The sequence below is a fragment of the Lissotriton vulgaris genome, chromosome 3_1 (assembly GCF_964263255.1).
Source record: "Lissotriton vulgaris chromosome 3_1, aLisVul1.2, whole genome shotgun sequence".
Taxonomy (NCBI): domain Eukaryota; kingdom Metazoa; phylum Chordata; class Amphibia; order Caudata; family Salamandridae; genus Lissotriton; species Lissotriton vulgaris.
Window position 1 is genome coordinate 1,325,598,655 of NC_141689.1, and position 27,387 is coordinate 1,325,626,041.

At 45.5% G+C, this 27,387-nt stretch overlaps 1 protein-coding gene across 3 annotated transcripts in view; it reads right to left on the reverse strand.

The window, feature by feature from the left end:
• Window positions 1–27,104, reverse strand: part of ERCC3 (ERCC excision repair 3, TFIIH core complex helicase subunit) — a 1,672,020-nt gene extending 1,644,916 nt beyond the window's left edge. The window contains exons 1-2 of one of the 3 annotated variants that reach the window (XM_086961802.1): window positions 27,045–27,104; window positions 26,738–26,770 (exon numbers count right to left, since the gene is read on the reverse strand). In XM_086961802.1, coding sequence (XP_086817928.1) covers window positions 26,738–26,762 — 25 coding nt within the window. In that variant the 5' untranslated portion in view covers window positions 26,763–26,770; window positions 27,045–27,104. The remainder of the gene's footprint in view (window positions 1–26,737; window positions 26,771–27,044) is intronic. The other 2 variants (XM_086961803.1, XM_086961804.1) reach the window with 2 other exon arrangements.
• Window positions 27,105–27,387: the final 283 nt, after the last annotated feature.

Here is a 27,387-nt window from a genome sequence, read left to right on the forward strand (position 1 = left end):
GCTGGGCATTTGGGTTTGGAGTAGAGGCTTGCGTCAGTGAGGAGATCGCTTTTTATTTTGTCGGTTTTTTGGATAAAGAAAGCAGCGAAGTCTTCACATGAGGGTACCACACGCCCAGTGTTGAGTGGTTGTGGTAGCTCTTTGGATTGCGATTTGATTAGCTCAAACAGTTTTCTCTGGCGGTTCTTTGCTTGGTTAAGTTGGAGGCGGAAGAAGTCCGATTTTGAGCGTTTTATTTTCCTGAAGTAGGCGTTTCTCTTCTTCTTCAACTCTTTTAGGTGCATTGCAGAGGGGGCTGATCTCCAGGTCCGTTCTGCCATTCGCATGTCTCTTCTATCTTCGTTGAGACTCCCGTCGTACCATGGTTTGGAGATTTTAATGGCGACTCTTTTTAGTTGCATAGGTGCAGCCTCATTGATTATCGAAGTCAGTAGTGTATGTAGTGTGTACTATAGGTACACAGGGCATAGGTGCATCCAAGGCCTACCAGGGGCTGCAGCATATCTTTTGCCACCCCTGGCTGGCAATCCAAATTGACACAACTGGCTGATCACTCAGCTGGGGCAAGGTGGTGTAATCACCCCTTGCTTGGATATAGTATACCTATATCTAAACCTATATCTGGACAAATATATACCTATAAGTTACTCCTATGGCAGGCCTTAACAATCCTGGAGGCAGAGTGCTTGGTTTTATGTGAGATGGTGCTCTAGCATGAGCTGAGCCTGTCTGCAGCTTTCGGAACTAAGTCCCTATAGCTGTTCTGGGATATTGCCATACCATATACTCTTTTAAGTGCATTATGAACCTCGCGGTTGAATGCTATCTTTGGTTCAGCTTTATCAAAACATGTCGTGTAAGGTGTCATACGTTTTTGGAATACTACCCTCTCGCCAGTCCTAGCGACGGGGGTAGCATTCCACCCTTCTATAGAGAAAAGACATGTTACTTTGCTGAAACGCGGTTAAATCTAACCAGAGCCTCAGCATCACCAAATGGATGCTGCTGCCACAGACACAAGTCTGGCCTCCTGCTGCTGACCGAAACTCCGGCAGGGGAGGCTTGGACAAAAGGTTTCCTGTCACAGGGAGGCGTTACACCACCCCAGACAGGAGATGGTGGATTGGGGCAGGGAGGGCTGAATGAAACTAGACACTGCATGGGGCGCACTCCAACCCCAGCTCTGGCGCGAAACTGGACAAAGGGAAAGGGGTGTAACCACCCCCTTCCTGGCTCCCACCCATAGGAGGGACCTAGCAGGTGATCCAGCCCCTTGATTTGGAATAAAGGTAGGAGCTATGCCAATGCACATCAGATCATCCTGACTGAAACTTTGAAACGAAACTCTGAACCCTTCGACATCCTCCTCAATGTAGAAGACTGAAGAATCTCCCTTGTGGTCAAGGAGTGGCCACCCTGTGCAAACAGGCACCATCAGCGCATTGAGACTTTCTTTGCCGTTGCGCCCGCCGGAGCTCGAACGACAGAGACCGACAAGACATGTGCTCCCAGACTTCCAACAGCCAGGTCCACAGTCCTAGCAAAGCTTAGACCCGTGGAGGCGACGTGAGACGTGGGACCGGCCATCTTGAAAAGTCAACAAAGTGCTTCCTGTGCAGCTCCAGAGGCACCTCGATGCTATGCTTTGGGGTTTGAGAAGCCCCAGCCCCGAGCAGTCTGTGCTCCAAAGATCACCTCTCCACACTCACAGAGTGCTGCGTGGGGCCCTTTTGCACTTTCCCTGCTCGACGCGTTGTCCGATCAGTTGCCCGTTGGCTAGTGGCCTCTGTGACGACGATCCATCAAAACTACACCGCTGGTCTGGTTGCTCCAGACTGGCCCCAGCTCCCCTGAAAAGGAGCTACAGATCTGACCTTCCCGGTCCGATCCAGAAGACATCTTCGATTCCTGCGTGGGTTGCATTTGCCAAGGCTTGGTGACTTCGATTCGAGTATCGACACCGCCAACAGCGAGAGCCTTCGTGGGACAGCCCGTGACTACCTTCTGGACGTCCTCGATCCTTCCTGGTCCACGTGGCAGCGGAGACAAACACCTCAACATCACCTGATTGCAACCCGACAGTCTGGTTCCTTCCTGGTTCCTCGCTGGTCACTGGCTAGTGACCTGAACTCTGTCCCCTCTGCTTTCAGGTACTCTACATCTTCGATCCACCCTTGGATCCAACCGGACTCTTCTCTCCTGGCCGCCTGCAGCATCTTCATCTCCAGGCTCCATAGAACTTCACGACGAAACCCGACACACTTTGGCACCTATGCACCCGCTTCCTGTGGGTGAGATAACGATTTAACTCTGGTGCTCCTATAGTGGATTACACCTCTAGTGTCATAGTTTTAAGTGGCTAAGTTCTAGTCCAGTCGGAAGACTCCTAAACCTATTACTTTCTGATTTTTATGCACCATTGACTTGTATGGTAAACGCGGTTGCCTATAGACACCGCACCCGCATCCTGTGGCCCTCCTATGTCCTAACCTTCGTTAGTCCAGTGTAGGCCCAGCGATTCCCAAGGCCCTAGGCCTGTTCATTGTTCGTGACGTGGTTCTTATACCACTTTCTTAATATATGGTTTGAGTGGCCACCCGGCCTATCCATTATTGTGCAGCTTATTGTATGTTATACTGTGTTCTTTGTTTAACGATTGTGCTTCTGTGCTCATAAAGAGTATAAGGGATTATTCTAGTAATAAATACATATATTTTTATAATATGTAACTTGTGTAGTGTCCTTTCATTTGGTATTAAAAGGATTGCATATGGTAAAACAGCTGGCTTCACATGCCCTCTTGAGTTTAGCCTAAGACTGCTTTGTCCACGCTACCATTAGGATAATAGGTCTATAAGGTTGACTTACAACCAATCACCATAAGGGTCATTTGGACTGGTACAAGGTGCTCACTAGAATTAGTGATCCTCATGTACCAGGCCAACTTCTCACAGTCTCGCATTAGTGAAACTTTGCGATATTGGCGTTTCAAATGCCAATTGTCTTTTTTGTTTACAAATATCCAAGTTATAGCCTAAGAAATAGTCAATGAAATTCCACGATTGAAGGAAAGGGTGCAGTACGAGAGGCTGTTACTAGCTGTCCGTGTGGGGTTGTAAAGGGACCTCTATAGCCACATAAGATACGGCACGCTTAATGGAATTATAAAGAGAAAGACTGCTGCTGAGCATACATTGGAAGTGAGATTTTTGTTGGCTTGCGTTTTGAAAATGCACCATTGCTGTTTAACTTTATTTCATAAACAAAAACAAACAACAATGGTGCATTTTTAAACAGCAATCTAACAAAAATTTCACTTCCAATAAAAACAAAATGTAAATGCATGCTTAGCTGTGATATATCCGTTTATATTTGTATTAATTTACAAGTCCACAGGGACACCCGATAACCTATGGTACTGCACCCTTTCCTGGAGACTTAATACGGGAATAGAATTACACAGTTAGGTAATGTACGGGAGCGAGTATTTTTGTGGGGGATTTTGCAGCATTTGCGGCACGCCACGCTTTAATTTCCCATGTTTAAAGCTAAAGCATGCTGTGCCGCGAATGCTATTAAAAGAAGTAAATAGAAATTAAAGGCGCGCGCCATGTTCAAAGTGAATAAAATTACAGGGAGCATTAACAAGCACAAGCATTTGCGACGCGCCACGCTTTAACTTCATATGTTTAAAGCTAAAGCGCACCGTGTGGTCAATGCTAGAAAAGTAAAGGAAAATGGCTGCTATGTTGAAAGGGAAAGCTGACAATGATGTAAAAGGTGCCCGCCTTCTTTTAAAAATGTATTTATTTTTGTAGCATTCGCCGCATGGCGCGTTTTAACTTTAAGCTTGTTAAGCTAAAGCACGGCGTGCAGCAAATGCTAATAAAATTAATGATTTCAAACATATATTACAGCCCATATGCATAAATAAATAATAAGCTGGAGCGAGGAGAAGGCAGAAGTAGCCCTTAGAGAGGGTGTGTAGGAGGAAGGGGTATTGTGCCTACAACTCCAGCTACGCTGACGCTGAAGTAGTCATTAAGAAAAGAGTGCAGAGAAAAGGAAAAAAAAGTGTTCCGAGTGAAGTCATATGTAAGAGGGGCTGTCCTTATAGGAGGTACAACTGAAGAGAAGGAGGAACTAAAGAGGGAAAAGGAAGAACTATTAAAAGAAATAAAACCAGTGAGGTACAAACAATGCTAAAAGACACTGAAAGGACCTAGAAAAAACATGTGCATCAGATGGGGATGGACAGCTCCGTCAAGAAATCTATTAAAAAATAAAAAAAGACTGAAAGATAAGGCAGCTAGAGAAGTAAAACACACAAGATAATGGACGGAATGTTGCACAATGGCAAAACATTCACCCCAGTCACAGATCTGGGTTTAACTAATTGTTATTTTGCTCACCAAGCCACCCCAGTTCAGACATGGCCATGTGCATATCAGTCCTGACCCTGTGCCTCATGGGAACAGTCCAGACCGAACTACTAAGCCATGTCTTCCCTGGACCGTAATCAAGCACCCTGGACCGTAATCAAGCACCCTAGGACCGGTTTCTGGCTATCAGCCTTCATCAGCCAGGATAGCTTGACTCCAGTGGCGTAGTGAACACGGGACCCACGTCTGGGCATACCCTTCCCACACAGGGTGAACCGCAAAACACACAAGATGATGGACAGAATGTTGCACAATGGTAAAACATTCACCCCCAGTCACAGATCTGGGTTTAATCCTTTGTTATATTGCTCACCAAGCCACCCCAGTTCAGACATGGCCATATGCAAATCAGTCCTGACCCTGTGCCTCATGGGAACAGTCCAGACCGAACTACCAAGCCATGTCTTCCCTGGACCGGAATCAAGCATCCTAGGACCGGTTTCTGGCTATCAGCCTTCATCAGCCAGGATAGATTGACTCCAGTGGCGTAGTGAGCATGGGACCCAAGTCTGGGCATACCCTTTCCACTTGGTGAGCAAAATAACGATGGATTAAACCCAGATGTGACTGGGGGTGAATGTCTTGCCATTGTACAACATTCCGTCCATCATCTTGTGTGTTTAGCTAGAGAAGTAAAACATCTTCGAAAGTGTAGGAGAGTAGGGTCTGCTATCCTATGGTCACCCCAATTTTTGCTTCTTGCTTCACTGGTTTTCGACTTACTGAGGCTGTGTGCCTGCTAATCAGACCCTCAGCCTGCTGTTCTCTCTCTAAATTCACATACATGTACTATAGGTACATAACCCAATTGGAACTGGACTCCTTGTCAGCCCCTGTACCATGCACTATAGGTGCTCAGGGCATAGGTGCCACCAAGGCCTACCAGGGGCTGCAGCATAGCTTTTGCCACCCCTGGCTGGTTCTTAAATTGACACAACTGGCTGATCACTCAGCTGGGGCAAGTTGGTGTAATCACCTCTTGCTTAGATATAGTATCCCTATATCTAAACCTATATCTGGACACATATAAACCTGTGAGCCACTCCTATGGAAGGCCTTATCAATCTTGGAGGCAGAGTGCGTGGTTTAATGTGAGATGGAGCTCGAGCATGAGCTGAGCCTGTCTGCAGCTGTCGGGAAAAACTCCCTAAGCTGTTCCGGGATAATGCCATACCATACTATTAAGTGCATTATAATCCTCGCGGTTATATAGCAACTTTGGTTTGGCTTTATCAAAACATGTCGTGTAAGATGTCATACGATTTGGAATACTATCCCCTTGACAGTCCTGTCGACGGGGATAGCATTCCACCCTTCTAGAGGGAGAAGACATGGTACTTTACTGAAACGCGGTTGATTTTTAAAAGAGCCTCAGATCCACAAAATGGATGCTTCTGCCACAGACACAAATCTGACCTCCTGCTGCTGACCGAAACTCAGCAGAGGAGGCCTGGACAAAGGCTTTCCTGTCGCAAGGAGGTGTTACACCACCCCAGACAGGAGATAATGGATTGTAGCAGAGAGGTTTGAAAGAAACCAGACACTGCCTGGGGAGCACAAGGCTTCCCCTTGCATAATCCGGCCAAACCGGTTCTGGGGCACACCAGCCCCAGTCCCAGAGCGGCCTGGACAAAGGGAAAGGGGTGTATCCATCCCCTTCCTGGGTCCCACCCATAGGAGGGGACCTAGCAGGTAATCCAGCCCCCTAGATTTGTATAAGAATGGGAGCAGTGCCAACGCACTCAGATTATCCTGATGAAACATTTGAAACGAAACTCTGGACCCTTCGACATCCTACTCGACGTAGAAGACTGAAGAATCTCCCTTGTGGTCAAGGAGTGACCACCCTGTGCAAATAGGCACCATTCAGCACCTCGACGTCTGCTTTGTTGCAGTTCCCGCCGGAACTCGAGCGACAGAGATCGACAAGATCAAGCTTGCCTGCCTTCTACCAGCCCGATCCACAGTCCCTGCAGAGCTGAGACCCGTGGAGGCGACCGGAAGCGTGGTGCCCGCCATCTTAAGACCACGAGACGCTGACCGTGCAGCCCACGAGTGACCCTCGAAGCTGTACACCGGGGTTTGAGAAGCCCAAGCCCTGAGCCACTTTTGCACTGAAGCTCACCCCTCTACACTCACCGAGTGCTGCGTGGGGCCCTCCTGCTTCTTTTGGCTCAACGCGTTGGCCCGGTCACTTGCCCGCTGGCTTGTGGCCCCTGTGCCGACGAAACTTGAAATCCGACTTGTGATTCTGGTTGCTCCAGACTTGCACCCGCTCCTCTGAAAAGAAGCACCCGCTTTGACCCTCCTGGTCCGAGTGAGAAGCAATCTTCCAGTCCTGCGTGGATTGCTCTTGCCAAGTGTTGTTTGCTCCAATCTTGAAGCAGACTGCGCCGACGGCGAGAGCCTTCGTGGGACAGCTCGTGACCCACTCCTGGACGTCGCAGATGCCCTAGAGCCCACGTGGCAGCGGAGAGAAGCTCCTCGACAACCACCTGATTGCGCCAGACATTGCCTGGTTCCGTCCTGGTTCCACCCTGGTCACTGCTGAGTGACCTAGACTCTGTCCCCTCTGCTTTCAGGTACTTTACGACTCTGATCCACCCTTGGATCACACCGGACACTTCTCCTTCACATCGCCTGCAGCATCTTCAGCTTCAAGCACCAACAACCTGCGCTACGAAACCCGACAACTTCGACCCTATGCACCCGCTTCCTGTGGGTGAGGTAACTCAACAACGCCGGTGTTCCCACACTGGTACACACCTCTAGTGTATGTGTCTTAAATTTCGTCCTTCTAGGTTAAGCGGAAGTCTCCTTAAACAGTAACTTTAGAACTTTTATGCACCATTGACTTTGCATTGGTGCATGCGTGTGCTTTAAGCGCTGCACCCGAATCCCGCGGGCTTTTCCCGACTTCAGCATTGCTAGTCCCGACTGCTCCCAGCGATTCCCTAGGCCTAACCACTGTTCGATTGGTATCTCTTATACCACTTTCTTAATATATGGTTTGAGTGGCCACCCGCCCTCATCCATAATTGTGCAACTTTTATGTGTTTAACTGTGCTTTTGTTTTAACGCTTGTGCCCCTTTGCTCATAAAGAGTACTGGGGATTATTCTAGTGATAAATACATATATTTTTATAATATATACTTGTGTGGTGTCCTTTCATTTGCTATTACAGGATTGTGATTGGTAAAACAGCTTGCTTAACACGACCTCTTGAGTTTAGCCTTTAAGGCTGCTTAGTCCATGCTACCACTAGGATAGCTTGTCTAATAAGGTTGACTTACAACCAGACACCATAAGGGATTGTTTGGATTGATACAAGGTTGTTCCAGAATTGGAAACATCACATATCAGGCCAACTTCTCACAGAAAGCATGTGTGGCACAGAGCTAGACAGAGGTGAACACCCTGGAAAAACACCAGCTAGTATACTCCAGAAAGCATGGTCAATGAATCAAGTCACCTATGTAGAATTGACATACAAAACACATAGTGTGGGATACCAAATAAATATTGAATTGTTTTACAGAGCTATACACTTCGCAAACATCCTATTCAGAGTCCAATATAATGCCTACCACAATATGGTCACAAGTGCATGTCTAAAGGAGAAGGGCCACGATCCAACCTTTCTACCATTTACAGAAGATATTAAAAACAATCAATATGCTTAAAGGACAAGCACCAAGCTAGGATGGGCTAACAGGCTTAGGTAAAGCTTATACGGACATCCTACTTCCATGCTCTCTAGCAATCCTTTAGCAGGCCAAGATCACTCCTGAACCTGGACACAAAAAATGGCCCAAATCCTTGCAGGCAAATTAAAATTTCTGATGGGTCATAAGGTTCATCACAAGAAAAATGGATTCATCGCTCGAAAAATCCACTTGCTAAGATGAGACAGATTTAACCAGGGAGAGCTATTTTTAAGACCTACTCAGCCGTTCTGGCAAGCTGACAACAGATGGTCTGCTTTCTCACAAAGTGAACGAGCATGCTATCTTGTCACACATTTGCTCAGCTTTCAGAGACAGAGGTCGAAAGTCATGTTGGTATTCCTACATTTACTTTTCTTTCTGTGACTGAAGTTAGAGGATTTTGTAAAGTGAACTTTATGACAATGTGACAAACCATCACGCTATTCAAAGCATGAGAAATGAAATGATGTAAGTTGTCAGTCTTTTTTTCCCTAAAACTGAAATCGCTAATAAGTGAATAGTAACAAAGACACATTTTTGTAATTTTGTGGTGAAAATATTTTTTTATAGGATCAAAACTAATCAAAAACTTTACTTGGAGATGTGCTAATGTTTTGCTGAAACTCAATTTCCAAAAATTGTTTATGCACGATTTCGTTTTAACAGTAGAACTACATGTAAGCGGGAAAGTTTTTTGCCATTTCAATGGACAACGTGCAATCTATAAATAACAGTTCACATCCTGCTTTAGTAAGTTATTTAGGAAAAGTGAGTTTTTAAACATGAACTGGAAAATATTCTTGCTCAAATGACAATGCTATTAGTGAACTAAGAGCAAGCCAAGGATCATGTACACCCTATATGTGGGCTTGATCCTTATTATACATGGAGCAAATCGTGCAGTCTAGTAAATAAAAAGATTTTTTTGTACAGCACAAATAGTGAACCTGCACATTTGAAGATGCTCCCTTATGTGATCGGGAAGAAAAAGGTGGCTCCATGAAACAAAAACAAAAAACTTGCCTAGGATTACAAAATGTGAGACCAGTTTGCGGGTCAAGTACATTACGGTTAGGTTGAGTAGATTATTCAAGTTATTAAACCTGCATGCAGGCCTAGTAAAATGGTTATGATTTTTTGAGGTCTGCCTTGGCCTACCACAATGTATAATTTACAAGCCTTCTTTTCATACCTGCATCAGCTCAATCCAAATTTAGAAGCAACAGGTGTGTTCTTGGCTGCAGAGAAAGTGTTTGACTCTAGAATGGGATTTGTGATGAGTGTCCTTAAGAAAATGGGTGCAGGAATCAGATTTCTGTCCTAGTTAGGACTCTACAGCCAGAATACATTTTAATTGAGCAAAATCAGTACCAATACTAGTAAAATGAGAAATGAAGCAAGGATTAGCTCTATTCCCCTAGTATATGCTGTATTAATGTAATGAAACGACTAGTGTGTGCAATACAGGAGTACCACTCACACAGAAGCATCAAATTTACAAGCAGGGGACCAATATCAAAACATGCAGATGATGTGGTAGTATAAGACAGAGACGTATAAAAGGGGGTGGTGATGAACGGAGCATCTGAACCAATCAAACACTTGCACCAAGTCAACAGATCTGGTTTTAATCCATCACCGTTCTTTAGCCCACTCTGCCACCCCAGTTCAGACATGGCCATATGCAAATCAGTCGGACCCTTAGCCTCATGGGAAAAGTCCAGCCCGAACTGCCAAGCCATGCCTTCCCTGGACCGGAAACAAGCTTCCTAGGACAGGTTTCTGGCATTACAGCCGTGTTCAGCCAGGCTTGCTTGAATCCAGTGGCAAAGTAAGCAATGGACTCACGTCTGAGCATACCCTGCCAACTTACGGCGAACAAAGCGGTACAAAAGGGGGTGGTGATGGACGGAGCATCTGAAGCAATCAAACACTCGCACCCAGTCAACAGATCTGGGTTTAATCCATCACCGTTCTTTAGCCCACTCTGCTACCCCAGTTCAGACATGGCCATATGCAAATCAGTCTGACCCTGTGCCTCATGGGAACAGTCCAGCCTGAACTGCCAAGCCATGCCTTTCCCTGGACCGGAAACAAGCTTCCTAGGACCGGTGTCTACGACAGAGACCCAACAGAGAACTTTCCCCTTCTCATAAATGAAAAGCTGCATTATGGAGGACTTCAAATAAACTGGAGTAAAGAATTAATGAAGCCACTGAAGTACAACACAAACCAAATTACACCGGAACCCTCCGTGCTTGGAAGATAAAGTTAATTATATGAGAGTTAGGGTGCTTCATGACTTGCAAGAGGTATTCAGAGACAACTATGGGGTTACCATAGACCAGCTACCAGATCATATCAATAAGTGAAACAAAATCCCACTGTCATTGACGGACCAGATTGCTATAATAAAAACAAGCATTTGCAATGCAATCGGTCTCGCCTTTGGAACTTTATATGTATTTAGTTATGCAGCACATTAGCCTGGGTGCTGAAACATCTACAGTTCTAGCAGTACCACCCTTCACTGCCCATGACCACTTCAAAGAGACTCGTTTTAGTTGTTTCAGAGTATCAGCCTGTCAGATCTAAAACATTTTCAATGTTATATACAACAAAGCCATATATGGTGCTTATTTATGATATGCAACTAACTTCCATTGACAAAGCAAATAGTTTAAACAACCTAACAAGCTCACACACTTGTTCTCCGCCTTCCTAGCCCTGCTCAGCTTTCTACTTGCTTTTTATTTCCGAGCAAGCTTTCCCAGGTAAGGGGCCTCCCCTTTCTAACCAGGGGGACTATAAACGGGTGTGTAGCTCCCATTGGTGCTGTGCTGTGGCACCAGGATTCAGTGCCACAGAGGCCTGTTGAACCCTGATAATGATTATATTTCATTACCCCAACAGCAGTCAGACATTTTATTGCTCACACCATGGCCCATGGTAAACTTGCTACACTACTGACTTTAAAACCTCCCAGTGGGGAAAATCTCAGGCTCTGGTCTCTAAAATGTTGATTGCTCTCAATTAGGACAATCTTCGACTCTCCGCCCCTTTCACATACAAAGCGTTCTCTTCCTCATAATCACTTCATAAAACTGATTCAACCGTTCCAATGCGATTACCAACTTCTGCCATCCTCTCCCTCGTCTAGTAGCAGCACCTTGACATGGCATGCCCAGCAGCACAGGTATTATAATACAAAACAAACGTTCCTCTTATCTAGAGTGAGGCATAGTAGGAAGAGGAAGAGGGCGAGAGAAAGCTAGAGAGAGCCTATGAACTAATACACTAGGGCAATAGTGAAAACAGCAGACAAACTTCGATATTCTGGAAATAAACACTCAGACATGTTAAAGAACGATGAAAATCACATTTATTCATCTTACAGACTGTTTGAAAAATAATGGAGCCCACGGCTGACTCTGTAGTCCAGAGACTGGGGCGGGGAGAGTCTGCTGGCCCGCCAAACGACGTCACTCTCCCAAAAATGCAGGCGTCATACCCTCTAAACACCAAACCAAAACCGAAAGCCTGCTTCTGCACATAATATAATGTAATATGAGCAGCGTTTTCCTAAAGCTTTGCACCAGCCCCCGAAGCTATCCCGGGTAAGGTGTTTATAATAGCTGCTTGGTTAATTATGTGCCCAAACTCGTCCCGACATAAAATAAATCTAATACAGCTCGCCAGGCAGCGTGCTGGATTCTCGCACAGGGGCTGGCTTGCTCGGGTCGAGCACACATACTCAACAAGCATTTACAATGCAACGGTTTCGCCTTTGCAAAAGTTTGAGCTATTGGCATTGTAAATGACAAACTTTTTATTTATGTGTTGGTGGGCAGCGTGGAGCAGACCAGCACCCAGCCCGACAGGGCCAACAGTAAGGCCACGATCTCGCCCGCCATGCTGGCGTTTCATGCAGATGGCATCATGTTGGGGTGTGCCAGTGTGTCACGGCACCTGAGTAATGTGCTAATGGTGCCCTCGTAAGGTCTGTGGTTTTTCTCTCTCTCTCTCTCTTTCTCTCTCTCAGTGGTGTGTCAGTGCCATGTTTAGCAGCGAGGGGAGTGTGGTGAATGCATCACTGTGTCACAATGGCGTGTCTATACATTCTTGCCAACATGTGTAAATTCCACTGGAATTTTTACCTTTGTCCTTGCGAGGCTTAGGGAAGTATGCACCATCAAGTTTATCCTGGGAGGGCAGGGGCAATAAAGCGTTCTGCCCAGATATGTAGGGTGAGTAATTTGGGTTGTTCAGATTTCTGAAATCTCACTCACCGAGTTCTGGCCTCGTCTGGCGTGCAAGATGTTTTTGCAAAAATTCTCAGTAAGTAAAAATAATGGTAAAGGTATAGTAAAGATAAAATAAAGGAATGGTTCATGAGCTCAGCAAAGTTATATCTCTGGTACTCAAGTGCACGTTGTTTCAGGAAGCTGTGCACACGTGATCAGGACAACTGGTTTCACCCACGGTGCAAGACCGTTTATGAATGAAGTGGGCTGACCCACTGAACCATGCTGTGTGCTGTGGTGAGCAGGAACAAAATGTGACTCACACTTGAACATATGTTTATATATTTTTTATTTATTAAGATTTAATTTTTGGGGAAAACCTAAGACCAAGATAATGATATACTGCACAAGCAATCTGCAACGGTCGGACTCGAAGGCTTGCCACACTTCACTTTAACCGCATCGCTGCGGCGGCTTTTCCCGCTGTGTGCTGCAAATTACGAAAATCCGCGTTACATGACGAGCTCAGCTCGTCATCCGCACATGACCACTGTGGCTGATGACGAGCTGAGCTCGTCATCAGCAGCGAAGGGGTTAAAAGTTACTACAGGGACTTGGGTCTCATAATGGCCACATCTACTTTGGCAGCTGTAAAAGGGCAGTGCGGCTAAGGCACTCATCAACAGAGATTCTAAGGGGCAGCTGCTCTGCCATTCTCCTGCATTCCCAAAGGCTGCAGCCATGCTGCGCTGTGAAGTAACTGAAAAGTTACAGGCAGCACAGTTTAAAATTCCAAATACACCCACCCCCCAAATCATACGAAAGAAAGAAAATCAGTCCAAATCACCAGTTTTCATATCGAGGAAACAAACAGTGCAACATTGCGGTAACTACCGGAAATAAGCGTGGGCGGAAGAAACGAGTCTCTGACAGTTAAAGGCAGGAATGCCGATTCAGGGTGTTTTGTTTACAACAGAAGGGGCCATTTTAAATTCTAAACTACGGAATTAGCTGCTGCGGGGAAAGTGTTGGAAAAACAGGATGTGAATATTGCTGGCAGGAATCGCGCCAGGGCAGACAGTTTTATTCTTATTAATCCAACGGCATCCACAATACATTTACTCACTAGTGAACTGTACTAAGACCCTTTCAGATACACGACTGCAAAAGTATTCTTTTAATCACTTTAGCTGAAATCTATTTAGAAGGTCACCAGAGAAAAATAGGCACATTCACACACTGAACAAGAACGCCAGGCATTCGCGAGCCGCCCGCCCCAGCTCCCTGACAAAATGGCGGCAAAAAACATCACGAACGAAGCCACGGACAATACACAGAGACGAGACAGCAGCCACGCACGACGGTAAGGGACACAAAGACAACAGCCCTGCACGACGGTACAATACAATAGACAACAGACAAGCAGTACGGTACACGGAAACGACAAGACGGAAAGAAGCACGGACAACAATACACAGAGACGTACAAAGTTAAAATAAAATTAGAAGAAAATGCTGCTTACCTGCTCGCAAACATCCCAGCAACATAAATCGTGCAGCCCACTCCTGCAAAAGCCACGATGAACTAAACACAACATGCCCCCCCCCCCCCAAAAAAAAAACATTCGCCCACCGCCGCAATGACGTTGTTAAAGGGGCAGAGAGCGAAAAAAAAAAAAGAAATCGCCGGAACGCCCACGAATCTGCTCTGACAATGACTGACGCATCTCTGTTCCAATGGCTAGCCTCCATTTATGGAGCTAGCCAATGGAACAGAGAGGCGGGTTAAAGCCCCATACTGAAACTCAACAGATTTCGCCTGCGCGAACACTGCTGCGCAGTGGACGCCAGGCGAAACCTAAAAAGGCATTCTTTCCTGAGACTGCAGAGCTCACATTCCAAGCATGAATCCGCGCTCGTTGTAACCCCCACAAAAACCAAGAGGAGAAAGCCTGCCAAAGAATACGAAAGCAAATAAAAAGAATACAGCAAACATTTACTGTGGCGTTCCACCAACTCGCGTAAGCCATAGTCCCTGCTCTTTCTTGTATTCGAAGCTCTATGTGCCACAAGGCCAGGCGCTGTGTCTGTGGTGTGCACTGGAGCTGGGAGCACTTTTTCACATAAGTTCTCCAAAAGTCCAGAGGTACTTCTTGAAGGTCTCCTTTAGGTTCAAGTGTGTCCAGATCACCAATCTAAATGTTTGGAATCTCCTAGATGGTCTCAGATGTCTGGGCGGCACTTTCCATTATGCACCTGGCCAAACCTTTAAAAGTCCACTGGATTGTGACTCTCTGTGGAGATTATGCAGGTGGGTTCTTTTAACCTGCAGCTTGCAGAGTCCACTATCTCTCAACGAGACAGCGCATGCGCCGTCTAGTCAAGACCTAATGATACCCTTCCCAAATGACAGTACCTCTTTCTTACCATAATTATAGCACTCACAAAAGCCCTTTTCAACACATTAAGATCCTAAATTATAAGATTGGCTTGGGCGGACAACCAAGTATAAGCTGGGAAACACTTGTTCAATCATTTGGAAAAGCGGGGCAGGGGTTAGCACCAGATCTAGAACTACACTATCAAAAGGTCAAAGCACAATTTGTCCCCTTTTGGGCAAAAGGTGCATTGGCCGTGACACACTTAGAAGCAGAAAGAAAGAAGCGGATCAACCCTACCAAGTAACTATGGTGGTTCTCAGGCAACAGCATAGACCTAGAATGTGACTCAATATTGTAAGCTGCCCCATTTACTAACAGCATACACTAACACACAGAATGGACTTGAATGAGAGACGCACACCCCTAATTCTGATGCAAAATAGCACCTTATCAGCAGTTACAATAGAGCCCAAAGTGACTGCACAACTATCCATGACCCAACACAATTTTGAGGAGAGGCAGTCCCAGAGAACGTGCTGGATTAGTTTCTTTATTACAGGCTGAAACACAAGAAAGACAAGCTTCCCCTGTATCCAGCTGAACTGGAGACTACGCCCACTCTAGGATAAATGCTGAAATCTCCAAACCTATTAAACGCAGTGTCACAAATGTTCAAATTGGTAAAAATCACCAAAATACCGCCCAAATGCAAATTAAAAAAAAAAGAGATAGGAAATAGATTTAGCTCAAGACATAACTAAGGGAAACGAAGTTCTGCTACAAAAAAAAAAAAAATCAAAACTTGCCTCACTGAACAGCAAATACAGATTAACACAAATCAAGGTTCGAATATACACCGCTATGACTATATAAATAGGGGTTAACAGAATCAGTGGAAGGCTCAAGATGTCAAACAGACAAAAGTAGACTGTCTCCATCTGGTCTGGGAGGGCCCAGGAGTGGCATTCTACTGGGTGTCCATTTTGTAGGTTTTGTGACGGATCCATCAGGAGATGAGCCCCTCCCTGATGTTGGCATTACTGAGCTACGTACTCACCAAAATATAGGGTACCAATGTGTTGGAACAGGGACCATCTTCCTTAAACATTTTTTAAAAAGCCTGAAAGACAGACAATTTATTGCAACAACTCCATGGCCACATTCATTACTCCCATCACACACCTCTCAATCAATAGACATATGGTCACATCTCCATGGCCATCATGCAACAGAAACAATTTATGAGCGCGTTCCACCTTTAATAAGCGCATTCCAGTTCAAGAACTATCTTGTCAGAAAACGAATGATAGTGTATTCATTGGTAAAGCTGCAAAATGCATAATTCATGCTGTAATTTTAAATGCCTGTATCTGAACAACTCCACATTTTGTGATGCCCTGGAGGGTCTTGCATAAACAGAGGCGAGTTTGGTTTTATAGTCTTCTGGAATGCTTGAGAGCTCTGAATCCTTGTAAGGGAGATTGCACAATATTAGCATCCGTGCCTTGACTGAAAATCGACATTATTTAATGTTATTTGCATAAATTGTTTTTGAAAAAAAAATAAGGTTTTAACACATATGACCCTGTAAGTCCTTCCCTGCAATAAATGAAAAGAAAAAAAAGTGTTGTATGTTGCTCTTACATCTACAGTAGTAAAACACCTGATTGTTTTGTTTTCTTCTGAACTTGGAAAGTTTAACAGCCATGTTGTTCATGAGGAAGAAACGTAGGGGCATATGTACAAGTAAGTGTTGGAGCGCTGTGCTGCGACAAATTCGGCAACGCAGTGCTCCGACATTTTCAAAATTGGAGGGTGGTGGAATGCACCATATTTAGAAAATAAGCCACACCTGTGTTTCCTCTAGCACTGGCGCTAAAAAAGTTGCTTGGAACCAGCACCTTGCAGCTATGTTGCAAGGTGTGAGAAGTTGGCCTGGTATGTGATGCTCACAAGTTCTAGTGATCACCTTGTACCATGCCAAGCAACCCTTATGATGATTGGTTGTAAGTCAACCTTATAGACCAGCTATTCTAGTGGTAGCGTGGACAAAGCAGTCTTAGGCTAAACTCTGAAAGGCATGTGAAGCAAGCTGTTTTACCATATACAACCCTCTTGAATACCAAATGAAAGGACACCACACAGATTATATATATATATATATTTATTAATTAACTACAAATATCCTCTATACTCTTTATGAGCACAGAAGCACAAGCGTTAAAACAAAACACAGTTAAAATACACAAAAGTTGCACAATATGGATGAGCCCTAGGGGCTACCTAAACCATATACTAAGAAAGTGGTATAAGAGATACCAATCGAAAAGGAAATAGGCCTAGGGCCTTGGGAATCGATGGAGCTGATCGGGACTAGCAGTGACTAAGTCGGGAAAGGCCCTCGGGACTCGGGTGCAGTGTTTAAAGTGCAGGCATTCACCAATGCATGGTCTATGGTGCGTAAAGTTTACAAAGCTAGTGTTTTAGGAACCTTCCGAGTGACCTAGAGGAGTGAAAATTTAGACACAGGGACTAGAGGTGTGTACCAGTGAAGGAACACCGGCGTTGTTGAGTTACCTCACCCACAGGAAGCGGGTGCACAGGTGCGAAGTAGTGTCGGGTTTCGTCACGCAGGTCGATGGTGCTTGGAGCTGAAGATGCTGCAGGCGGCTCAATGTGAAGAGTTCCGGTGGATCCAAGGGTGGATCTGAAGTGGTGAAGACCTGAAAGCAGAGGGTCCAAGGGTGGATCTGAAGTGGTGAAGACCTGAAAGCAGAGGGGACAATGTTCAAAGTCACTAGCCAGTGACTACCGTGAAACCAAGAGGAACCAGGCGATGTCGGGTGCAAACAGGCGATGAGGTGTAGCTTCTCTCAGTAGCCACGTGGACACGAAGAGGTCGAGGACGTCCAGGAGTCGATCACGAGCTGTCCCACGAAGGCTCTAGCTGATGGCGGTGTCGGCAACTTGATTGGAGCAAACAGGCCTTGGCTAATGCAAGCCACGCAGGAAGTGAAAAAGGCTGATCACTCAGACCAGCAAGGTCAGAGCGGGTGCTCCCTTTTACAGGAGCGAGGGCAAGTCTGGAGCAACCAGACCCGCAGTGTAGATTGTAGGTTTCGTCGCCAAGATGGCCGCTGACCACGTGGCAAGTGGCCGGGATGGCGCGTCGAGTGGCACGATGCAAAAGTGCCCCACGCAGATCGTGGAGATGTTGGGGGCTGATCTTCGGTGCAAGGGCTGCTCGATTGGGGGGCTTCTCAATCCCCAAAGCACAGTGTCGAGGGTGCCTCGGGTGCTGCGCAGTCAGCTTCTCGGGGGTCTTTCGAGATGTCCGGTCCCACGTCTCTCTGTGCCTCCACGGGTCCCTTCTTTGCAGGGACTGTGGATCGGGCTGTGAGAAGTCTGGGAGTCTGGGTCTCGTCAGGCTCTGGGCTCGGGCTCCGGCGGGAGGCGGCGGCAAAGCAGACGTCGAGTTGCTGGATGGTGCCTGTGTTCACAGGGTGGCCACTCCTAGGCCACAAGGGAGATGCTCTTCAGTCTTCTGTGCAGCAAAATGTCGAAGTCCAGTCGTCTTCTTAGTTTCAAGTTGATTCAGGATGATCTGAGGTGCTATGGCACTGCTACCACTCTTATTCCCAATCTGAGGGGTGGATCACCTGCTAGTTCCCTCCTCTGGGTGGGACCAGGAAGGGGGGCGGTTACACCCCCTTTCCTTTGTCCAGCTCCTCGCCAGGCCTGGGTCTGGAAAGTCCCAGGACCGGTTTGGACTGGCTTATGCACTGGGACACCTTGTGTGCCCCGGGCATGTCTGATTCTATTCAGCCCTGTCCTGCCCAATACACAAAATCCTGTCTGGGGTGGTGCTCGCACCTCCCAAGGCAGGAAACCCTTTGTCCAAGCCTCCCTCGCTGGAAGGACTCCCAGCAGCAGGAGGTTAGACTTGTGTCTGTGGTGGCAGCATCCATTTTGTGATGCTGAGGCTCGAGTTTAACTTTAACCGGAGTTCAGGTTATGTACATGTCGTGTCACTCTAGAAGGGGGGAATGCTATCCCCGTCAACAGAACTGTCGAGGGGATAGTATTCCAAATCGTATGACACCTTACTCGACATGTTTTGATAAAGCCAAACCAAAGTTAGCATATAACCGCGAGGATTATAATGTACTTAAGAGTATATGGTATGGCAATATCCCGGAACAGCTAAGGGAGTTGTTCCCGACAGCTGCAGACAGGCTCAGCTCATGCTAGAGCACCATCTCACATGAAACTACGCAATCTGCCCCCAGGATTGCAGGGGCCTTCCATAGGAATGGCTTATAGGTTAACATGTGTTCAGTTAAGGTTAGATATAGGGATACTATATCTAAGCAAGAGGTGATTACACCAACTTACCCCAGCTGAGTGATCAGCCAGTTGTGTCAAATATGGAGGCCAGGCCAGGGGTGGCACAATACATGCTGCAGCCCCTGGTAGGCCTTGGATGCACCTATGCCCTGGGTACCTATGGTACACTGTTACAGGGGCCTATAAGGTGAACAGTTCCAATTCGTAATGCACCTAGAGTGCATTGGCAATAATTTAGAGAGAGAACAGCAGGCTGTGGGTCTGATTAGCACGCCCACAGCCACATTAAGTCATAAACCAGTGAAGCAAAAAGCAAATATTTGGGGTGACCATAGGATAGCAGACCCTACTCTCCTACACAAGGGAGACTGTGATGTAGGGGCAATTGTTTATGTGAAGGAAGGGACATCTTCCCCCACAAACAAACAATCTAAAAAGGGTTATTTTCTCTTTCTATGCAGATCACATAGAAAGCGCAAATGAGAAGTTAATTATTTCTCCTTGTATCAACATTCTAAAACCAGGTATTCCCTGGCCTTAGTTTTTGGCACTGCCCCAGCTTTGTAAATCCAGGGCAGCGTTAAAAAGCAATGGGTGTTGCAGTGGAATGCACCTGTGCCGCAGAGGGCAATGGCAGAAAGGGACATATTTACAAGGTGGCGTTAAGACACATTAACACCATCGCTGCTGCAGCAATTCTCCTCATATGCGGACTCTTGTTTTCCCATTGTTCATGACGAGCTCAGCTCGTCATCAGCACAGCTCAACCGTGCCTCATGACGAGCTGAGCTCGTCATGAGCAGCGAAGGGGTTAAGTGGCTTTACGCCACCTTGTAAATATGGGGAATGCCGCTATGCCACCGGTCAGAAAAAAACACTGTGGTGGCAATAGCCGCTTATAAATATGCCAATGCATGGTTCCTGCCCCACTGTTCTTCCTACTTAAAAAAAATAAAACGTGTGCATTAAAATGGCGGCATCAAGGACAATTCGTATCCTTCTATAATTTTCCATCATCACTGATCAGAAATGTTTGATTGGAAGGTTTTCAGATTTTACTTCATTGCAAAAAAAATTATTCTAATCCAGTTTGAATATGAATTAAATTGCTCAGTATCAGTAAAAGCCCCAAAAGACACATTTCTAATCCTGAGAACTCACAAATCTCAAACAATAAGGTCAATCTCTTGGAGGAAGGGTTTGTTAAATTAGGCCAACCCAGGATGTTCACCTCAGAAACACCTGTGACAGTTATCTCTGAACTAAATGGATTTCAACATGAAAGCCTTTCGGTTCCTGCTATGTTAAATGTTAAATGTTGTATACTTGTAAAGCGCACAGCTGCCCCAGCAAAGGGGCGTCCCGGCGCTGTATACCGCTGGGGAACCCGTCCTGGCTTTCCCTGTGGGAGGGTCCCTACTGGGAATCCCCAAGGTGGAGCCAGGCATCCCCAGCGTTGATGGGGCCGTTGTGGAGATTAGGCAAGCTAATGCCCAGAGTTGCCGAGTGGGACCCCAGGTTAGAGTAGGCACGAGGCGAGAATTGTCGAGTCCGCTGACCCTGGTCCACGACCCTACCGCGCCGGGAATTGAACCCTGGTCCCGGGCCGACTTCTGCTCTCGGGTCTGCCGCCTCGAACCAGTGAGCCACACCAGTCCACTATGTAGGCCTTTTTCTAGAAAAGAGTCCATTATGACTATTCTGAAACTGGTCTCATTACTGACAAAACAGAGCATATTTGTGAAATTGGAAAGTCTCATATCTCGGTACTCTACTCCTATATTCATGGGTTCATGGAATTACAATTACTTAAGCAACCATCTCTTTTATGGAACACTCATATGCTATGCAAAGCATATATGAGATGTTAAATCCATTTGAGAATGTACTTTCAAGTTCTGTGAAAAGAAAACATGACTTCAAGCTCCAATAAAAATTAAAATGGGGTGCCTAAATGCCTTGACAAATCAAGCCCAGTGCCTCTTCAGCCAAAGACAAACTTCATAATCTGGATATTTCCAGGGTGCTCAAATTCTGAAAATAGTCTCGCTTTTGGCTGTCTGATCATCTCTTGATGACTCAATCAATCAATCAATACATTTGTAAAGCGCGCTACTTACCCGTGAAGGTCTCAAGGTGCTGATGGGAGGGTGTGGGGGGGGAAATGCTGCTACTGCTCGAAGAGCCAGGTCTTGAGGAGTCTTCTGAAGGTCAGCAGGTCTTGGGTATGTCGTAGGGGGATGCGGAGGGTGCTCCAAGTCTTGGCGGCGAGGTGGGATAACGATCTGCTACCGGAAGACACTCTTCAGATGCAGGGGCTGTGGCGAGGGTGGGGTCGGCGGAGCGAAGCTGGCGGTGGGGGTATGGAAGCTGAGTCATCTGTTGAGGTACTCTGGCTCGGTATTGTGGAGTGCTTTGTGTGCGTGGGTGAGGAGCTTGAAGGTTATCCTCTTGTTGACGGGGAGCCAGTGCAGGTCTCTCAGGTGGGGTGTGATGTGGCTGCGGCGAGGGATGTCGAGGATCAGATGTGTAGAGGCGTTCTAAATGCGTTGAAGTCGTTTCAGGAGTTTGGCCGAGGCTCCTGTGTAGAGGTCATTTCCGTAGTCCAACCTGCTGCTGACGAGGGCCTGGGTAACCGTTCTTCTGGCTTCGGTGGGGATCCACTTGTAGATCTTGCGGAGCATGCAGAGGGCGTTGAACTGCTTTGTCATGGATAGAGTGGAGTCGAGGATGAACTCTAGGTTGCGTGCGTGCGTGGTCCGTGGGTGCTGGAGCTGTTCCCAGTGCGGTCAGCCACCAGGAGTCATCCCAGGCCGAGGGGGTGGAGCAGAGGATGAGGACTTCCGTCTTGTCCGAGTTCAGCTTCAGTCGGCTGTTCTTCATCCACTCGGCGACTGCTTTCATTCCTTCGTGGAGGTTGGTTTTGGCGGAGTGGGTCCTTGGTGAGGGAGAGGATCAGCTGGGTGTCATCGGCTTAGAAGATGATGTTGAGGTTGTGCCGTCGTGGGCGAGCAGAGCCATGTAGATGTTAAACAGCATTGGGCTAAGGGATGAGCCCTGGGGTACGCCACAGATGATCTTGGTGGCTTCGGAGCGGAAAGGGGGAAGGCGGACGCTCTGTGTTCTGACAGAGAGGAAGGGAATGGTCCAGTCCAGGGCCTTCTCTTGGATCCCGGCGTCGTAGAGGCTTGTGTGCGGTGGCAGACCGTGTCGAAGGCGGCTGACAGGTCCAGGAGGATGAGGGCGTGGTTTCCCCATTGTCGAGCAGGGCTCTGATGTAGTCAGTGGCGGCGATGAAGGCACCTAAAGGGCTCTCATATTAGACAAAGCTACCACTGTGAACTGGCTAGTCTTGTGAATAATCAAGGTCCAAAAGAAAGAGTAGTTAAACTTCCTGTGAGACTACACACCAATTCCCCTAGAACGTTGCCATCATAGTTGGTTTCCAGAGTAATTTCACCACAGCAAAAATGGGTCGAGCAGGTACATTAATCTCTCGGCAGAGATGCAATTTTTAAAGGAAGGGGGGGTCCTTAGCAACCTCTTTACAACCTGCTCCAGCAAATGCAGTAGTCCTTCCCAGCACGTTTGCTTGGAGCTTTGAGAAATCATGCTCCCAAACAATGAAACAAATGCGGAGTGGATGCTCACGTTGGATCCCTCTGCAAAACTCTTAATGTGATAAGATGTATTCAATAAGGTTATTTTCAGTCCTGCCTCCGAGTGGAGCCATCCCCTATCAGTTCAAAGGAAGGGAAAGTATTTTTATGTATTTTTTTGTTTTATATAGCGCGAACTAGACCCGAGATATCGGGTATCAGAGCGCTTTACATAAGCACCAGTTTTGTTACAGATGGACACATCAATTTTTGTTAGGCACGGGGAGATTAAGTGATTTGCCCTGCATCACAGGATGTCGAGCGTCGTTGCCGAGACTCGAACCCGGTTCCCCAGCTCCGAAGTAGACTGCTCTAACCGTAAGGCTACATAAATGTTGTGGGTCTAGTTGTTAACCCTTGCTGTCAGTTCCTATTGGTTGCAAGGCGCGCGGACAGCTGTTAGCTCTAGCAGGTATAAAACTGACGTCATTGGAGTGAGCTGTCACACTCCGTGACTCCTTGTTGTTAAGGCTCATGCCACAAGCTCTTTTACCTTATAAATAAAGCAATTAAAAATTCATTCCTTCTCTTCTGGAATTTCTACATATCGATTTCACTACATATGGCGACAAGGACGGGATAAAATAGTAAGAGCTTGTGGCGGAGATTTCTTCGAGCGGACTAAACCTTATTTCGAGGCAAGTGTCTACTTTCTTTTAAATTTCAAGAAGCGTTCTTATGGTAATTCGCATATTTTCTATTTTCGAGCCACGAATTCAGTTGGTGGAGTTTTCGACGTCCTTCAGTAAAGTTCCGTGTGAGGAAGGTTATTCGGACTGGTGCAGCTGCAAATTCGCACTCGCTAGGCTGTGTAAAGAATACTTTCAGGCAAGTTCAGAAAGCTGTTTATTTCAACAGAAACGTCAGCGTGGTGATCGTGTGTTTTCTGTCATCTTATATTCACAGCGTTGAGGTAACTGAGGTGCTGTGACGCGCGCCAAAGCGTCAGTTACAGTTAACGAATATTTCACGGCAACCGTCATCTGTCAAACCGCCTCAGCTGAGTAGGAGTCAGTGACGCAGCTGGCACGCCATCGCGTCTGTGACGTAGGCGACGCAACGCCATTTTGAAGCCGATTTCGCTTTGAAAGGCACAGTGTCACCGTCGCTTTAACAAAAGGTACTGACAAATAATCAAATTTATATTCTTTTGGCTAAGTCAACATTCAGTTTCACGGATGCCACGCTAAGAAAAAATTCAGCGTGCAAGGGTTAAAAGGTTTATTGAACGCAGGAGTCAACAGTCAGTTTCACGGGAGGGGTTATTTATTTGCATTCCATATAAAATTGTGAATTGTTTTCAATCAAAGGAATATTAGTCAGCGTGTTCGTTTCTTTGCTTTTGTTGTCACAGGGATCTTAAGGAGAAGTAGAAAGACTAAACTTGTATGACTGCTGAGTCTGCTGAGTAAAGTAATGCTTATAGTGTTTTGTAAAATTTTCACTTTGTGAACTGATGTGCACGCAGGGTAGGTAAATTAAATGGTACACGTATTTATTCATCATAACACCATAGTAGTGTACAAAGGTTTTGTTTGTGTAAAGCACTTATTGATTTAGCATACAGGTCTGCCAGCAGCGGATGCATTTAACAAAGGTCGTATTTCAAGTGCCTTGCAGAACAGAAGGTAAAAAGTTATATGGTTTAGTTGAGAAACGGAATTAGAACGTTTCTCCTTATTAAAAGTTAACTACATTTCAACTTTTACGTTCGTACCGTATTATAAGTCGAGTGTTTCTATTCTAATTAAGTACATGTTCTATTGTCACAATTGATATCAGAATTAAAATAGAGCCAGAAGGGGATAATATAGTCATGTCAAGTGAAAGTAATTTCAGTGCCCCGGCACATTTTCTAGAAGTTCCCGGTAAACCGGTATCAAAATGGAAGATATGGTACAAGGCTTTCGAAAATTATTTGGTAGCGATAAATGGCAAGAAATTTGATGCTGAACGAAAGAAAGCTATTCTTTATGGACTCTTAGGAGTTGCGGGCCAGGAAATGTTTGAAAGCCTACCAGAATACGAACCTGATCCAGGACAATTTATTCCTCTCGACGAGTTCCAAGAAGCAGTGAAGAGACTGGAAAAACAGTTTGATGAGGAGGAAAACATAATGGTGGGAAGACATCGATTTGCTATGAGAAAGCAATCGGAGTCTGAGAATGTAGAGGAATATATTGGCAGTTTGAGAGTATTGGCTGCCAAATGTGGATTTGGTGACAGAGTTGATGAATATTTACGTGATCAATTTGTTTTTCATTGCCATGAGATCAAAATTCAGGAGCGTTTGTTAGCATGCAAAAATCCTTCTTTGTCTGAAGTCATAGACATCGCAAAGGGTATTGAACGTTCATTAGAAGGCAGAAAAGAGTTAGCCAGGGGAAAAGAGGAATCGTGTTCTAGTGTGTATTATGTTAATGACAGAAGAAGAAGAGAATATGACTACGTAAAACCCAACAGTTCTAACTATAATTCTAATTCCTCCCCTGTGGTATGTTTTAGATGTGGTTCCCTAAACCACAAAGCTGATTCCACTAATTGTCCGGCAAGTAAGAAAAGGTGTACTAGCTGCCTAAAGGTAGGACATTTCGCAAGTGTTTGTGGTAAATTTGACCAAAAGTGCAACGGAAGAACAAACATTAATGTGCTGGAAGATTTTGATGAGGACATGTGTTCCAACATTGTTATATGACCTATCTCACATGTCTATCAGTGTCCCACCTTTTTCCCCCTCCATCCATTATCAGTTTAATGTTACCAACCACACAAGTGATCTAAGTATAATCATAAAATGGCTTATAGAATTTATTTCATGCAGAGTAGAAAGTTAAAAGGAAAAAAGTGTAGTAGTATCCAAGACTAATGTATTCATTTCAAACATAGAAATTCAACTTGGGGCTAAGAAGGTATTTGGTAAAGATGGAAAATATTACTTCCGAAGCAATTCTTCTTGCAAGAATCCCTAGAGATGACGTTCAAACGGAAGAGAACAACGATAACCTTGTCGTCCTACACACAGTTGCTGCGCCTAATATAGAGACTACTACATTCCCTCTCAAAATGCTAAGAACTTTTTAGAAGAACGCCAGCTCTTTGCCACCAGTAAAGAAACATTGTATTTTAATATGTAAAGAAAGGGGACGTGTCCTAATTGCAGGCGTATGTATATATGTATTTATATATATATTGAATCATATTTCCTCCTACACAGCGGGGAACTGCATTATAACCAGGCGGGGGTAATATGACTTAGTTGTAGGGTCACACCGTGATTGTCCCCATTCTGAACTGTACTTTAGGGTTCCCAAGTAATTGTTATTTAGTATGTACTTAGTAGGGACCAGGATTTTACGTTTTCCAGCATTATCCATTCTCCACTGTTACATTTAAAGTGCATTAATTATAAACCTATTGTTCCCATAAAAAGGGAGATGTTGTGGGTCTAGTTGTTAACCCTTGCTGTCAGTTCCTATTGGTTGCCAGGCGCGCGGACAGCTGTTAGCTCTAGCGGGTATAAAACTGACGTCATTGGAGTGAGCTGTCACACTCCGTGACTCCTTGTTGTTAAGGCTCATGCCACAAGCTCTTTTACCTTATAAATAAAGCAATTAAAAATTCATTCCTTCTCTTCTGGAATTTCTACATATCGATTTCACTACAATAAAGCTCTGCTTCTACCACACCTCCTTATATTACACAAAGATGCACCTTGTGCCGTACAACTATTGCTCCTCCTCACTTGTGTAATGAGGTGGTGTCCTCTTTACAGTCTTGTAACTCTTTACAGTCTTGTAGAGTACTGACCCTATCCAGGCGTACAATATAGTCTCTTACGTTGATAGAATACCACCATGCTGACCGTCATTCGTTTTTTTTTCCGCTTTACACTGCATGCGTTAGCACAGCACTCACAGAAGCTTTGCAAGTGATTCACATACTATAAACCGTTTTTACCTGTAACAGCACGGTATTCTTTCATTTCTTTACCTGCAAAATAAATATATATTTGTTCGTGTATTTGTTAATAGGCATTTTAGAGCAGTCGCGCTTCACAACCACCTTACAGTACAAAACTAGCATCCTCGATGTTCACAATGTTCTGCAAACAAATTAGCCCAAGCATAAAATAACATGCTAAACAACTCCACACATCTATGCAGCTGAACAACTAACTAAAAGGGAAACAGCTATACACTATCTAAATGGCATTCCAAGCTGCACTTTCTAATTAAATGACTACAATAGTCCGTGCTCCACTTACACGATTTTTTCTCGAACTTCAGCCTGAGAATCCGTGTGTGATTGCAATACTTCCGGGTCGCAAGTTAGCCAATCCAATGGCTAAATACAAATTGGGAGTTGATTTGGATGCAGCGGTAATATACAACCTACCATTGGATTGCGGGCATCTCAGCCAATCATAGTGGCTAACGAAGTGCTCATTGGCTGATTTTTCCGACGCGCCTCTGCGGAATTAAAAAATACGTTTGAAACAGCATTGGCGAAGCCAATAGGTTTCGCCTTTGCCTTTCTATTGGTTTTGTTAATGTTTTTGTAAAGATGTTACACAGCAGCGCAAATATGTCTTAACTTTTTTTTAAAGA